The sequence below is a fragment of the Microchirus variegatus genome (genome assembly GCF_963457635.1).
Source record: "Microchirus variegatus genome assembly, chromosome: 7".
NCBI lineage: Eukaryota > Metazoa > Chordata > Actinopteri > Pleuronectiformes > Soleidae > Microchirus > Microchirus variegatus.
Window position 1 is genome coordinate 5,128,992 of NC_139808.1, and position 16,732 is coordinate 5,145,723.

Consider the following 16,732-nt stretch of genomic DNA (forward strand, 5'->3'; position numbering starts at 1 on the left):
GACAAAAATAATCTGACATAAGTTCAAGTTGTCTTATAGATAGATTATAAAACAACAAAGCAGAGAAATAACCAAGATGAATGTCTATCAACTTTGCTCCAAAGGAACAATCAAACGGTGCTTTATATAAACACCAAGGTGTACTCGGTTAAGAAGCCGAATGACCTCTGTGGCTGCGCACAATAAACAATACCCACCTGCAGCGTCACCACACGACATTGACTGAAGGACCAACCCATGTATAGATTCCATTCCTCTGGTAGTTGCTAAGGTGAGGACAACAACAGCAACTTGGCAAGTTGAGTTCATAAAGCAGCAAAGTGCTGAATGCCTCATTGCAGACAGTCTGATAAACACTCATGGTAACAGTCAAACGCATATAAAGACAACCACATCACCCTGAAAGGCCAAAAGCCACAGGTTACCTGACTGGTGACTAATCCCGGAGGTTTTTCCAGATGAAGCCATGAGACACCCTCATCCTCTCTCCTCCTCTTTTCTACTCTTGCCGTGTCCACTGTCACAGCTCACTTGTCTTACACTGCCACTACACTGGTCTGGCCTCAGTGAGACCAAAACAGAGCACAACACATTTGAGAACAGTGTATAAAGACAGCAGGAGATTGTATCACTACATAGCAGAGTGTCTAGCCAGAGAAGACAAAAGAGTGAGAAAACAGACTTGGCTCTCCAAATCTGCATTCACTGACCTGGCTTTACCTCTCAATTCCTTTTAGACCTTTAGAGACGGGTCTCAAATCTCGCTTCATCTCTCATTAGGTCATCATCACCAAGCCCCCTGTGCACTGTATGATTTATCTTATCGCACTATTTTTCTTTCTCTTTCCTCTGTCTATATGGTAATCTCACACTGTATAAGTTCCCTCTCCTGCCAAATCAATCTCATTTTCGCATCCCACGAGAAATCTCTCAGAGGAGTCTCTTTGAAGGTTGGTAGAAATATGCAACCCCGAAGAGTGGGAGAAAAAGGTGGACACAGATACAGATGGAAGGAGGCGTGAAGGAAACTGGATTTGACACTCGGGAGGATGGGTTTGATTTGATCTAGAGATTTGGGGATTTGTCAATCCCTCTGTGACTTGTTCTAACACAAGTGATGTTTATCTATGCATGACTGCATCATGTCATGAAAACTGGTTCCTGCCTTACATGGAACATGTGACGCTGCTATTAACTTAGTAAACGCAGAGCAATCTGACAATGATAAGATGAGATCCTATGATTATTGTGACATGGAGGTGAACAAGCTTCTTGCTCAATTTCTCTGTCATGTGACATAAGCTGTGAGTGTGACTCACCTTTGACAATCTGTTTGGCGCAGGTGTTGTAGACTTGCTCCTGGGTGGTGTTCGTGGGGAAAACCTGGTCAAACACATATGACTTCCCCTGTGAAGGCGAAACACAAACAGTCAGCACAGCAAAGACACGGAGGAGATTATTGTCAACACCTGGAGCTCTCCTGTGACTCATAGAATAGATAGAATATCGGCATATGGAGGATTATGAGTGTGAGGAAGCAAAAACAAGTGGTCCGAAAAAGGGATCCTCATGGTCCGTCACATATCAGTTTATGGGTTTAGACCTGGTTTTAGGGTTAGGGTTTTAGGTCACTTATGCTAAGGTTATGTTAAGGGTTAGGATTAAGCATTTTGTTATGATGGTTATGTTTATATTGGGCTAATAATGGGCTTTATTATGTCTATAAGTGGCCTCAATAAGAATGTTGTCCAAGAAGTCTGTGTGTGTTCTTGTATGAGTGAGGACATTTTGACTGGTCCACACATTCCATCACCCCAAAAAACAGCTTTTTCAGGGTTTAGACCTAGTTTTAGGGTTAGGGTTAGAATTGGGTTTAGGTTAGGTGCTGGGGAACACATTATGTACAAATGCTGCACAAATGTGTGTGTCTGCATTTAGTAATTTTGTTACCCCTGAACAACCTTTCCTGGAAAATAACCCAAATATTTCATAACAAATATCCCTAATGGGAACCAAAACCTGGTCCTAATGAGGCAGAACTTCATTTAGAATAGAATACAGTGGAATAGAAATCCTTTGCCATTGTGCAGCCAGTGTAGCACAATATTCCAGACGTGTTGCCAGATAAGTGCATTGTAAAAGTTAATTAATAAACAAGTATGGCAAGTAAAATGCGACAAATGCACATAAAAAGGAGAAGTAAAAAACGACAGATATACATAAACCCCACACCATTAAGTTACAGACTGCAGTGCACATAATCACAGATTGTCTGTTGCGCTTGGTTTGTCCTCTATGTGTGCATGAGACAACGACTCTAATCGCCCAGGAGATAAAAACAGTTTTTAATGCTCCTGTACTCCTCAACTTAACCACTTCTGAATGGCCAACCTTTGGGCTAATAGCTGGTTAGGTTAAGGTTAGAGTTGGACATTAACTGGTTATAGTTAAAGTCAGGGTTGAGGCTTTAATAAGGTTGCTGTGCTGCATCCATGGCTAATTTGGGAATAATATACAACTCCTTATATGGACACCCCGGGTGTGTGTGTTTATAGGTCACATATTCAGGCATATTCAGATCTTCTTATGTGTTGTTGAGTCAAATTGATGATACATTTTACACCGCATTTTTATTAGTGATATAAATTAGTTTTTCTGAGAACTGTGACATATTTCAAAATTTCACAAATTCAATCCGATTTTAATTTTTTTCAGTACTTTTGCTCATGTGAACATGCAAGGAATGTTTCATAAGATTACCTATAGGTTGTGCTGAAAAAAAGAATATAACACACTCTATATTGCACATACTTCTCTGTATTTACTGTATGTTTAAACTTAGTAATGGAAAAAAGCAGCAGCGTTGTAAGCGGTAGAAGGGAATCACAGTCCTGTTTGTGTACGAGTGTGTGCCACAGATGGGGCGCAACTTGCCCTCACTCATCATGTTTATCACTAAAACCTTATGTAACGCCGTATTGCCACTATAAAAAAAGCACCACATCAATATTTTGTTTATGCAGAGTGAACATGCTGTATAGATGCTATGTCCATCTGGTTTTATATCAGCTCGAACAGCAGTGCATGAATCCCTTCAAGAGGCTCGTCTGTTTTTCTTTTGAACATTACTGTAAGCTTTAAGTATATATTCTGTGCTATTGAAAGGCAGTGAATATTTTGAATGAGTGCAGTGCAGCATGAAAACCTTGGGCAAAAGACTGGGTGACCCCGAGAGAGAGGGAGAGAGAAAGGGAGGGCTATCACGTCTTGGGTGAAGCCATTAGAGGGAGAATTTCGAAGACTCAGAGTGATGGAGTGAAGAGTGATAATGGATTGGAGAAGCAGAGCAGAGGAGTGAAAAGGCTTGAGACCGTGACCTGAAAGCAATGTCTACACGTGAGGGGAAAAAAAACACACATGATGGAAAAGGAAGGAAAATTGTGTCTTCTGCATTCATGGCTAAAGCAGGTGGTATGTTGTCAATCGACGAGGCGGTCGACCAGAAAACCAGCCTGTTCATCAGTAAGGAAACAAACAAGTCTGCCACCCAGCAGACAAATCACGCTGCCAACTGGAGGCACGCTAATTCAACAGGTTTGGATCGCCAGTCGGCCAATTCATTATGAATCGAGAATAATTTTTGCAGAAAAGCCAGTCACCCAGGACATTAAGTCAATCACACAGATGGATATATTTAGAAAGTAACCAGATTGTACATCCCATGCACAGTTTTCTAGTGAATGACATGACTAAATTTACTTTTTTTCTCGTTAGCTTAAACCAATTAACACTCTTCACACTCTACTGAATCTTTTAATGTGTATAATTTGTATTATCTCAACCTTTTATAGAACAGGAGTTCATTTTTAATAAGAATGAGGCGTGTAATGGAAAGGATTTGTGTTGCAGACACAGTTCTATACTGTACTTTTGTGAGGGTTATATAGTGAGCATTAGTGGGAGTGTCGTGTTACATGAGCAGGGCATTAAATCCATAGTTTCCATGAGTTCTGGTCTATCCTTGCCCCTATACAGGGAAAGAAAAGATCCATGACTAGTGCTTTAATTATGAGGATAAAATAAACGTTGCTTATCCCTCAGGGGAATTAAAGAAATTCAGGACTTAAAACATTCAATAATGAGACTCTGCTGCTACTCAACAATTGAGTAGCAGCCTTTTTGTGTTATATAATCACAAAGAAGATGATATTGTAGTCAGTCCATTACATAAAAATGCACATACTGTAACAAACCAATAATCTCTTCCACCTCTCAGTATTACATATGCGCCGTGTGCTGCTTCTCTGCCTCTTATTTGAAACGACACAGTTAACAACATGCGAGACACGAAATCCCAATGCACACAGACACATTTTGTCAGTGGCATGAATAATAGGCTCTGTGCCACACTGTAAAGGATGGGTGATTTGTATAATAATTCAAAATGTAAATGTTTCCTTTCTTAAAGCCAAAAACCACACCTATTATGCCGCCTTTTCCATGTCACATTCAATTTAAGAGTTTGCATTCATCTGTCCAGTGGTGCACTTAAGAGCTTTAAATGTTGCCACTGTTTCAGGGTCAAACAAGAAAGTGAAGGCAAAAGGAGGACAAGACAGTTATACCAGGGGTTTACATTGCAGACAAAAGATATTTGGCTCACATTTTAAAGCTAACAACAGTACGATTGTCAGTCGATGACAGCTTTTGTCTGTAGACTTTCTGTCTCATGCAAAAATACAGAGAGTGAAGGCTATCGCTTTCAGTTTGCAGTGTTGTGTTTGGTTTGATGTTTGATGTAGGAAGCCTCATGTCCTTTTTGCCTAGGGCCCACAAAGTCCCTTGAAAGCACAACCAGTGTGACATAAAAAAAAATAATTAAACCTATACCGATAATCAAATTCTGGTTTTAAATAACATGGCGATTTTATTTCGTATCCCTTTCTCGTCTTGTTTTAAAGTTGGCCATACTATAAAATGCTGCTACTACAGCGTTTAAACATTTCAAGTCACATGCACCAACAAAAAAATCCATCCAGCCTTGTGAATTTAACGTCCTCTCTTGCCACTTAGTGCTTCTGTATTGTAATGCTTTTTTTTAAAAAAAACACTGAAAAGAAATAGAATTTTATGCAACTCGAAGTGCTCCCAGCTCTCCATCAGGTTTTTGTTCCTCCATAGTTAGACACAGAGTGGGAACTTTTCCAAACCGACTGCCCACAGTTACCACTATCTTTGCATAAAATGCATGTAATTTGTTTGTGACAGTGGGTGGAGACATTTTGGCAGGATCAAAGTTGCAATTTTGTAGATTTCTCTTCTCTCTCTTCTTCTTCTTAATACATTGAACTGTAGTCTATAGTGTTGGGTAAGTTACTTTAAAAATGTGATATTACTATTATCAACACAGACATGCTGTTTCAGTGATCGGGATAAAACTAATGGGGTAAATACACGAGTTAAGTCATTTATGTCATTTTAATGTGCAGACCTTTTCAAACACATTTTACATGATAACCACTAATAAACTGATAATGGGAAAGGGATAAACTCATTTTATTGAAATGTTTGACCATGTGTAATCTAGAGAATCGACTTATAAATCAATCAATGTTTTATCCCTCGCAAAATCAGCAGTGTGAAACCGAAAGACCATTAAAATGCTCATCCTTACCGTTTTGTACTTTTTGCTCATTCATCATTCTTTCACTTTTGGGTGATTGGAGGATATATTCAGCCTCATATCTGCACAGGCAGACAACCACGACAAGAACAGCACAGGTGTTTTCACTACGGTATTTTACTTCAGCTCGACTGGGGATGTGCGGGACGTGACACACATAAAATTACAGCACTGCATTAGTTTTTGTATCGTATTACTTCCAGGTTGCCCCCAAACACTGCTATAGTCACAGCTGCAGCTACAAACAAGTAGGCCATCACGCTGATTAAGGCTGACTCTGTTCCCAATGAGTCCCTGCTTATGCTGCATGGTAAATGAATGCAAATAAGTGGGAGGGGTGGCATCGTGACGTGGTCTCCATTGAAATAAATAAAATGAGTCAGTTATGTAAGGTAGATTGGAAACAGCTCCGCCGGCTCAACCATTTATGTACTGATTTGTTGTTGTTGCTGCTGCATACAAATGATAATGGCGTTAATTTAATTGACATCCTGTAAGCTCTATCTGCATCTGGTCAGGTATGGAGCCAGTTGTTTGTTCCGCTTGCATAATTTAATGCAAATCTTTTCAATTATGCGAAAGCACATTGATGCAGAAGCAGGAATGAAAAGTGCATGTGTCCATATAAAAATAATATAATTATGTTGTACATGCAGACATTGCTCATGGCACTCAGCTTTGTGTGTGCGCGATGTCAAACACCAACATTTCCTGTCCAGCCTGCAATCTGCTGCTGTCTGCCAGACAAAGAGGGAGAGAGCTTTGCAAGGAGCGAGAGGGGAAGAGACAGAGGGAGTGAGTGAGGCAGAATTAAAAACTGCAATAATCAACAGAAAGTGTGCTAATCATCAGGGTTGGTTGTATAATCGCCGAAAAAACTAGACCAAGCTGAACCAAACAAGCACAGGGAGCAGTGAGAAGTGATGGTCGTGGAAAGATCAAGGCACAGGTAGTCAAATAATGACAGGTAAGGGAGATTGACAACACAAGACAACAGGGACAACTGAGTGAAGACAAGGAAATGCAAAATCAGGGAAGAAGAGTTGCAGCAGCAGCTTTTGAATTCAGGTGGGCTCTGCTGGGAGACAGGGTTTCAAACCAAAGGGGGACCAAAGATTCTCCTCTCTGACCAGATGGCTTGCCATGTGTCTCACAGACACATACACACAGCGTTCACAGACAGTACAGTTTACAGTTACAGTCACCTCATGTCAGTATGGCACCAATCACTTGCCATGAAGGCACCGACAAGATGCCTCATAGGATGTTTAAATGCACAATACTATAACAAACAAAAGCATCACGGAAGCATTGTAGCATTGGTAGTCTAACGGATATTTGGTCATAAATCAAATTATTTGACAAATGACCATTTTGACTCGCTGATGGCTTTGTGTTCACAGTGCACACAACAGCGTTGGAAAAACCTGGACAATCACTCAAGGCAAATGACTTGTCTTGATGATTTACTGCATGCTGTTGTTGATTTTGTTTTTTTAATCATGATGCTCACAAGACACTTTAAGTGAGAAACTTGTGATTAGTTATGGCATTGTGGATATTTTTAATTGTATCGCATTGATAAATGCGAAGAGCAGCCGTTGCCTAGTGCAACAGGAATCCTAATGAATTACACTAAAGCAAAACAGAATGTCAAAACTTTGTTTCATTTCATAAAAATGAATGTGGCATCTCAACGTTCAAGGAAGGATTGTTGTCATGGCGAAAGGATGTAAAACCGACACCGACATTGCTCTTTGTCGTCTTTCTAATTCCAGCCCTGTGAGGTGTCACAGCACTATCATTACACCCTGCTAAATCTACTTCTGACTGGCATCATTTATCGAGTCACAACACGTAAAGTCAGGGGAAATAAAAACAAACTTGATTTAAGTGTCTGAGGTGGTGACCATGACCAATGCCTTCAGTTCTATGATGAAGACCCACAACAAAAGGCTGCACAGCCACTTGCAGTAAGAGGCAGAGTTGTATGAGATAATAATGAGAAAAAGATTAGACATGTGCTCCTCCTTCTCCCAACACATTGGTGGTCTGACAGTCAGCTGCTCAATTTCTGCTCCTCAGCTCATTTGCAGTGGTTTGATAATGTCGTCTGAGCTCAATTGATGTCAGAGAAGGAGGAGGAAACAGGAGGGGTCCTATTATCAGACTCTGAGAGTGTCTGAGTGTTGGATCTGTGTGTGTGTGTGTGTGTGTGTGCTGTGGTCTCTGTCAGTCTATCCCGCAAATGCATCAAGTCTCCTCTCTATCCTCACATTCATACACAGGCAAAGTGAGAGGCTGCAAATGTCTGCTGCATCCTTCAAGTTAATCAGGCTTCAAGCCCGAGATATCAACATCATTAGAGGCAAAAGAAACCCACTCACAAGTGCAAAAGCTACGGTCACAGAGTCTTACTAAAATATTACAATATTTCCTAATTCACTCTAGCGACAAGACTAAGCAGAATCAACTGGCACAGTGCCCCCAGGGCTAAACAGCTCTCAGTGCCTCAGATATACAGCAGTGAAGATTTAATGCCAGGATGCAGTGGTGGTTTTATTTTTTTTCCCTCTCCTCCGGCTAACGTGTACTTATCAGAGCAATTTCTTTGAGAATAATTCACTCACTTAAGGTAACCAAAGTTCACCACACAACATTACACACCAAGTTTAAGATACACACATGCACGTGGAGCAATCTATGAGTGGATCCCCCATCAAAATGAATTACTCATTGGAAATAATTCATTAAGATGAGAGTGGAGGAAAAAGAGGAGAGATTTGGTCCATGTCATGTCATAAACACGGTTATACTTCAGGGCAGTGAAGACAGAGAAAGACCCAGACATTTGAAAACACACATACTTATAAACACGTTAAACAATAAAGTGTACCTGGAAAAATGACACCACTCTATTCTGCCAACACCTTTAGTGGTGCTTCTGTGTCTAATAGAAACATCATCCAGCTACGAGCATCTCCAGCGGCACTCATTAATACATTATAGGTTTAATGTTGTTCAAGATTCAAGTATTAAAAACTTAGAAAGATTTTTGTCTTCAATGGTTTTGCACTGTGTTTCCCCGTGTGCGCGTGGGTTTTCTCAGTGTTCTCCGTTTTAATTGTGGCGATATGCAGTTACCGCATATCACCACTAGGACACGCCAAAGCACCGTTCTCATGCCTGATACCATTATTTTTTAAAGATTAAAGATTCGTATTTTTTGTGTTTTAGGTCAGTCATACCTGTCTGAATCCAGGCTTGTTCGGTGTCCGGCTTCTTAAACAGGAGGTAGTGGAAACTAAACACGGCACTGGTCTCAGGGTAACCAGTTAGCCAGTGCTTCTTCTCATACCAGCTCACGAATGTAATTCCTCCCTCCGTCTTTCGTTTGCTGCTTTATGGCGACGTTCCGCTGGGTTAGAGTCCAAGTTCTATAAGCCGAAGCTTTTCTTCTACGAAACGGCTTATTTCGCAGCGAGAAGAAGGAATTTGGTGCTTCTTTTTCCATGACGAAACCGGCAATTAAGCGCTGGTAAAGTTAGCAAAACTTACTTGTGCGCCCGAAAACCGGAAATACGTCACTTGACCGGCACGCGCTGTAAACGAGTGAGCGAAGTTAACGTTTTTAAACTACATTTTAATGCGTATTATATACGGTAGTCGCAGAAATGTACAACGTGTAGCGTAATTATTTAAATTGTTCATGTTTTTAAAAACTATTTTAGATTCTTCTTCATGTGAGTGTGGTGGGGCGGCGCCCTAGCGCCCTCTATGGACGGCGGGCCGCCACTGCCTCCTACAGTCCAAGAATATGCAATATGGGGATAAGGAAACTTGGACACTCTACATTGACATATACATTTGTAGTCTTTCATGCCATACATACATGAAATAAGTATCAGCCTACTTTAATGTCCAGAATTAGAAACAGTCGATCAACCAGAATTACGGTGGCCTCCGCATACTAAAAAAGATGATGATTTTCTTAATTTGTACAGTAAGATTCTGTTCCAAAACACAACATACACACTCTGGCGGGTTTGTCCATTTTTGGCTGCTATAAAAAACATGGGAGTGCATAAAAATGCGGGGATCAACAGCTTCCATAAAGGTAAGGCCCTTGCCTGAAGTACTTCCTCTCAGGCTATGGAAAGCACATGACTGTTATTCTAAAGTTAGTATACACTGCTATATAAAAAACATATTTATAGGTAGTATATTCACTCTAAAACCTCCTAAATGTTACACACTGTACCAAAAATGTCCATGAATAACGTGATGCATCAGCTCCATTATCGCCAAAAATGTAATTTAATATCCAGCTCTACCCTGTTGTGCCTGAGTGGAAAAAAGCACCAGACACATAAACACCCAGGAGAGGCCTGAGCATCCACTGACTGCAAAGAACACAGCAAATTATACCCAAATGGACTGGCAGTTTATATACTGCAGAGACACAGGGGGGAATAATAACAGAGGGGGGGAGGGTCATAGCAAGAGAAGGACAGAAACGCTTGACAGGCGATGACAAAGACACCTCATCCTGTAAGTGACAGTTTGTTCCTGTGCTTGCCTGCGGTGTCACATTTGACTACAGCCTACAGCATTCGAGCATCCCGCTATAGTTATTTATGTTATAGGTTTTACGGAATTTTACTCCACACACAAATATAGAAATTCACCCTGAAAAAGAGAGTTGTCTTATTACGTGAATGGGATCCGCGACCTTAGCCCGGGGGCCGACGAGCTTGGATCAGAACGGGAGAGAGTCAGGGAACTGAGCTGTTATACTGGAATATTTAATGTCAAAGGAAATATCTGAGGTCTGAGGTAAATTTGCAGTCGTTTATTAATTTTTGCATTAGTCAAACGTAATTCACACGGGATTCACGGTTATTTCTGACAGCAGCTTTGTCTATTGCTCCCGCACAACGGGGAGGAACCAAACACATTTAGCATTTAATGCTGAAGAGATCCCCCTTTTTTTCCCCCGGATAGGAACCTTACTTCAAAAAAGCCTCATGCCTGTTATAGCCCTGAATGTGTGAAGTAATCCAATCAACACTTGTGGTAAATGCACCAATTTATCACAAGTATCATTTCATCAGCAAGGTTTCCTCATCACAAACGGGACCTACTGTTCCATTTATGAAATGAAAATAATGATTTCAAACAAATCCTTTGCCCCCGATCTTTTCGAGAGAGCGGCTCTTACCGGAGCTATCGATCCATCTTGACCAACAATTAAATTAGTGCATAAAAACTGAGCCAACTGAACTCACTAATACAGCAATATGCTTTGATGAAATGATCGGAGGCTTTTAATGCAAACAGCAGCAGATATCGTCTCCACCGCTGTGCCAAACTGAAACAGGGATTTGCGAGATCCTGGTCCCGCAGTGCCAATATAATCGGAATCCTGAGTCATGACACTGTGACTGATCCTCGTAAGCACAAGTGCCTGCGGAAGGAATAAAATGTAATCCAGAAAAAAAAGGAGAGTGTGCAGTAATCCACCGGCTATATGCTGACAAAATGCATTGCACCACACGCATAAGAAGACCTGTTCATGACCACATGTAGCAGAGAATGAATAATAGAACAGACCATAAAAGGGGTATGGAATCACACACTTCTATCATTATATACAAATGATGGCTGCAATTACTAAACCCAGAGAGGTGAGCAGGGCCGTTTCTAGCTGTTTGGGGGCCTTATGCGAGATACTATTTGGGGGCCCCTATTTTTTCAAACTCGAGGTAGAGATTCCTAACTTTTTCTGATTACCCCACAAACACTTGCATGCTTTGCAAATATTTGCATAATGAATGCATCCAATATATGCAAATAAAGACAGGTACTTTTCATTCTCAAAAATATAATAAAATATGAGTCTGAACTTGCAGTTTGGCGGCCCCCTAGTGGCTGTGGGGCCCTATGCAGATGCATAGTCAGCATATAGCAAGAAAGGGCTCTGGAGGTGAGAGGGGTAAAAAATCAACAACATGGGATTCTTTTTCAGCTCCAGCTAATGGCAGAGCCATGCAGAGAGGTCATTTAGATAGGAGGACATCTTTTTTTCATGCAGCTGAATTAATTAGAAAATCCGAAAGAGGGTGAGAGATTGAGTAAAGGAAGGAAAAAAACATGAACATATCGATATTATCAGTGGACTTTACTGGGAGCCACCACGGAGCAACCTCATAGTGCTTTTGCCTGAAGTGGAGTCTGGATTGGAACCACAGCAAGATGGAGGGAGTAAAAAAAAAAAAACCCTGAAGAAATATGTTTGCCAAGGATCTGCAAGTCTCTCTTTAATGTAATGTTGTTTGAATAAAATCCTAAAAATCGTAGGGAAATGAAATTAACCAGTAAAGGGGAAGTGGCTTGGCAGCGTGAATTCCCATGAGGGAGTGGGAGGAAAGCAGCGAAATAAGGTAGATGTCAATACGTTGGTGTCAAAGTGTCGATTCCATAAGCTCATCTGTGATTAATTGAAAGAAACACACAAGCGTGTGATCTTTTGCTCTCCTTGAGAGATTTCCCTGCTTGCTCTTTAAACAGAGCGGGTACAATACCAACAGCTCGGGGGGGTTTAGTTGTGACACATGTGCGTACACGTGCGAGACCATGTGCGGTCGGGTTAGCCGTGGGGATCAAACAGCATCCTGGGCAGGGCCGTGCTTAATGAGGAGAGGATGCTTCATTAATGCTCTCTCTATAGCTAAAAGCCTGCATGGTTGTCACACACACACACATACCACTTCTGTTGTAAAGGGAAAGGCATGTGCGTGTATAATGCAAGTACAGAGAAAGACTGACAGCAGCTTATCTAACCCTCGCACCAATGCACACTGAGTAAAAAAAAGAAAAAAATAATAATAAGAAGAAGGGCTGAAAGAAATGACAGCTCATCACGTTGACTGTGGCTGCAGACTCGACTGACCTTCTTGGTATGGATTGTTGGTAGATTTTAGGTTTGGTAAAGATTTTAACCCTAATTTGAAGTGGAAATAACACACAACTCCTTATAAGGACATCCTGGGGGGTGTGTGTTTATAGGTCACATATTCAAGCTTTAAAAAAACGCGTTAGATTAGACCTTTTTAATAAATTTTGAACCGGGACGTTCACAAATTAAATCCGATGTTAAAGCTGACCTAGAACGGAAGTTCCAATTAACGCTGTTTTTTTAGTGTGTATCTGCGACATTAACTCGTTTATGAAGCCCTGAAGGTTTAAAAAAAAAAAAAAACAGTTCAGCCACTGCTGAGAACGCTGTGTTGTATTGTAATCTCGGGCTCAGCAAGATCTCTGAAAAAACCCAGTTCGGTTACGTAAACAGCATTTCTCCTGAACAGCGGATCCTCCTGCTCCGGGCACTAGTCCGGGCACATCGGGTTGCGTATATTGAACCGCAGAAGAAGAACGTCCGTTGTGGAGGTGTTTCACGAGCTGCAGTGTCTTCTGACGCTGGGTCAAAGTCGTAAAAAGGGACTGCGGAGGGGAGTCGGGACGAAGCTATTTATTAACATTGTTAAAACAATGTTTTGATAATGAGTAGCAGTGCAGCCACCGTTCCAGATAGAGGGGGGAGCTGTGCTTCTGAGAGCTGGTGTGCTAATTACGTCACTTCCAGGTATTGGCCAATCACAAGACAGTTGGGAAAGCTGTCGTTGGCTGGCCAATCACAACACAGTTCTGTCTCCTGGAGGTGAGATTTTAGTCTGAAACAGCGCGACTGACGAGAGCTTCAGTGAGGAGAGATTTCTATCGGCTCGTTTCCAGCAATTAGGAGGTTTTTGACCATAAAAACAAGTTATGGTACATGTATGGTACAGGTTAAATGTATGTAAGTAGACCTCCATAACTCACATATATGTGTGATAGGATCACTCTATTGGAGCCTTAAACATTTTGAGTTCTTTTTGCTCAGGTGTCTTGGTGAAAATGAACATTCTTTTTCATCAGATTGCCTCAAGGTTGGAATGGAAAAAAGGATATAAGAAGACACTCTGTGTTGCACATGCTTATAGCCTCTGTATATACTGCATGTTTAATGGAGAAAAAAAAGCAGCCAAAATGCTCTGTGTTGTAAAGAAAACATCAAATTCCTCTCTTGAAATAAAGCCGATGAATTATTTCTCTTTAGCATGACGTTAGCCACACCAAAAGTCACCTGATCCTCTAATATTCAGACAGTCAGGAGGAGCTTTCCCATCCTGACGCCATTAAAAATATATGCAGCACTAACCCTTCGCTGACTTTAATGAGATATAAAAGTCAACATCTTCTCTCATATTTATAAACCGCTGCCGGGTAACAAGGAAATGAGCGGCAAGATAATCCCGCCGTGGAGATACAGTCAGACGCAGAAACATATACGTACAGTGAGGTTTGTATTGAGGCATGAGCTCAGACGAGGGTGTCAGCAGGAAGAATAAGTGCAGATCTTGACCCTTTTGCAGGAATCCAATTACAGCGGCTAATTGGATAGGGTATGTGTACCGCGGTGATAGAATTAGAGCATTTAAGTGCACACAGGGTAGCGGGCCAGCAGAGCACATTGCACATCCATTTCAAACTCTGCCTGCTTTACAGACACTGTAAAGACACATCCTCAAGGAGAAAACGGCTCGAGGCAGAACTATAAATAACAAAAGGTGCAAGACAGGTAGATGACTTCATGTGTGCACTGCCAACTACTTGTTCCAGCTCTTGTTTTACTACTGCCTACTTAGGATAAAGAGATGAGGTGAAGAATAGGGGGATGATCTCTCAGCTCCGGTAGAGTTGCAGCAGATGCGCCGTAAATCAGACGGCGATCTCAGGAACTAAGTGGCCGCCGATGAATAATGGGTTAATTTTTACAGCATTACAAAGCTATTTGCTGCGATCATGGCATGCTTAAGTTCAGGATTATAAATCTCAAAAGGGGGGAATTTACATGCTTTCTGGTGAAAAGAGGAAAGCTTTTGAGTAAAAAAAGGTCATTCTGGAAAAACTGCGTGTATGTCACAGCCATGAATAACATAAATAACCTTTAACACCCTGGTGTTTCCATAGAAGATTTGTAAACAGCAGCCAGAGAGAGGTAATCCATAGAATTATAAATGGTGTTTAGAAAATACAGGATCAATAGTCCTTTATTCTGCACATTTCAAACGGGTCCTCTAACATCAGGCGAGGGACCAGTTTCATTGCAAACATGTTAAGAATGCACCAAGGTTATTGTTGTTTTGAATTTTTTTTTGTCGTTTTTATTTTTATTTAGTTTTTCAATTTGAAAGAATGAAAGAATGTGTGACACTAAGTATGGATGATCAAATCCTTTCATTACAGTCTTTAACCTTTAACACCTGCATCTTCCAGAATGAAGTTGTGGAAAAAACGAAGACGTAGCTGAATTTATCTACAATTCAGTTTCGTTTTAGTTCATTGTTGTTTATATTTCATTTTTAATTGTTTTTATTTTAGTTTTAGACTTAGTTTTCTTTAACTACAGCACTGTGCAGAAGTCTTAGGCGACCATTAGATTTGTTGTTTTAGCAATGCTATAACGACAATAGAGGATCATTATTTCTATTTCACTTTACTGGAACACATCCAGAAAATATGTATGCAGTGTTTTGTCGTTTAAAAAAAACAAAAAACCTTGGGGCCAATGAGCATCTAGGAGGCTGGCCTAGAGTCATGGTTCAGGCCCTAACAAGCGTATTTCTATATGGAATTGAATGTTGTATATGATACATTTAATAATGGCATAATTATGACCAAAATGTCTTATTATTACTGTTATAATAAACATTGCTAGCAAACATATATTATATTCTATCACCTCGCTGGCAGCTGTGCCTCAGCGACACACTGTGTTTAAAAGACGGTGATGTCGTGGGCCATGCTTTCATTATAACATGATATTGAGTGGGGGGGCCGCATGTAATCGATTGGGGGGCGGCATGTGGCCATTATTTTGTCAATTATTTATAGCGTGATCCACCGTTACACTTGAAAAATAACACAGCTCTGTTAATACTGGAGTGGAACCTTCATTAATGTTACTGGTAAATCCTGTGTTTGTCCTATTATTTCATTTCAAGAAATATCTGCTGTAAAAAAAAATAAAGTCTATTACGCCAGGTTTATTCAAGACATGCTTGAGCGTTACATACACATGTTCCATTGACAGTTCATTGACAGCTCGCTAATATATAAGAGCAGCTTCAAGTCGCATCACTTCATTCCAAACATCAACGATCACAGAATTTGACAGACAGAAAAAAAAACAACAGAGCTGGTTTGTGCCTGAAACTTTTGCACAGTACTGTATAATAACCCTGCACCAGACTTTCCAAACTCAGCATATACAGTCGCTCATAAACAAAGCCGAGTCATTCACTGAAATCTTGACTAACAAACATGAAGGAGATGCGTGTTTTTTTGCTCTCATGTTTTTGTCTAAAAGGAAATCAGCTTGGCCCGCTCTGGAGTGCCAGGCTCATTAAAAAAATTGCCTCAAATCTTTTAGAAGTACTGGCCAACGATAAAAGGGAGCCACAGTTTTGGTGACACAATGACCTACAGTGTAAGAAACACTGGGAAGAGTCTGTTCTTTGCTCGTTTAAAAAATCGCTGCGCTTATGGACGGAGAGGCGAGCGCGCATGGCTAAAAATAATCACAAGGGTTTTGCAGCAGTATAAAATTAAGGATTTATTATTAAGATTTATTTTGGACAAAGGGAAAGGAAAAATTAGATTGTTTATCAGGGAGGGTCTAAAAGCTCCTGCAGCACAAGAATAATAAGTGAAAATAAACAGGCACTGCTTTGAATGAAAGCCATTCCATACGGCACACTGAATTCATGCCTTATCATCATGTGCTGCCACATGGTATGATGCATATGTGAATACAATCTATTTTGAATAGCCCTGCCTCTGTACCGTCCACATGCGATATCTTTATGTCATCGCCCGTGAGCGCAAAAAGGGCAATCATTCCATTATCTCCCTGTCGTGGAGGTACAGCGGCGATCATTTATTTAT

General features: G+C 40.8%; 1 protein-coding gene across 1 annotated transcript in view; it reads right to left on the bottom strand.

Moving 5' to 3' along the window:
• Positions 1-16,732, bottom strand: part of kif5ab (kinesin family member 5A, b) — a gene marked incomplete at both ends in the record, with an annotated part of 54,659 nt that overhangs the window by 32,221 nt on the left and 5,706 nt on the right. The window contains one exon of the mRNA XM_083892205.1: positions 1,320-1,407. Coding sequence (XP_083748331.1) covers positions 1,320-1,407 — 88 coding nt within the window. The remainder of the gene's footprint in view (positions 1-1,319; positions 1,408-16,732) is intronic.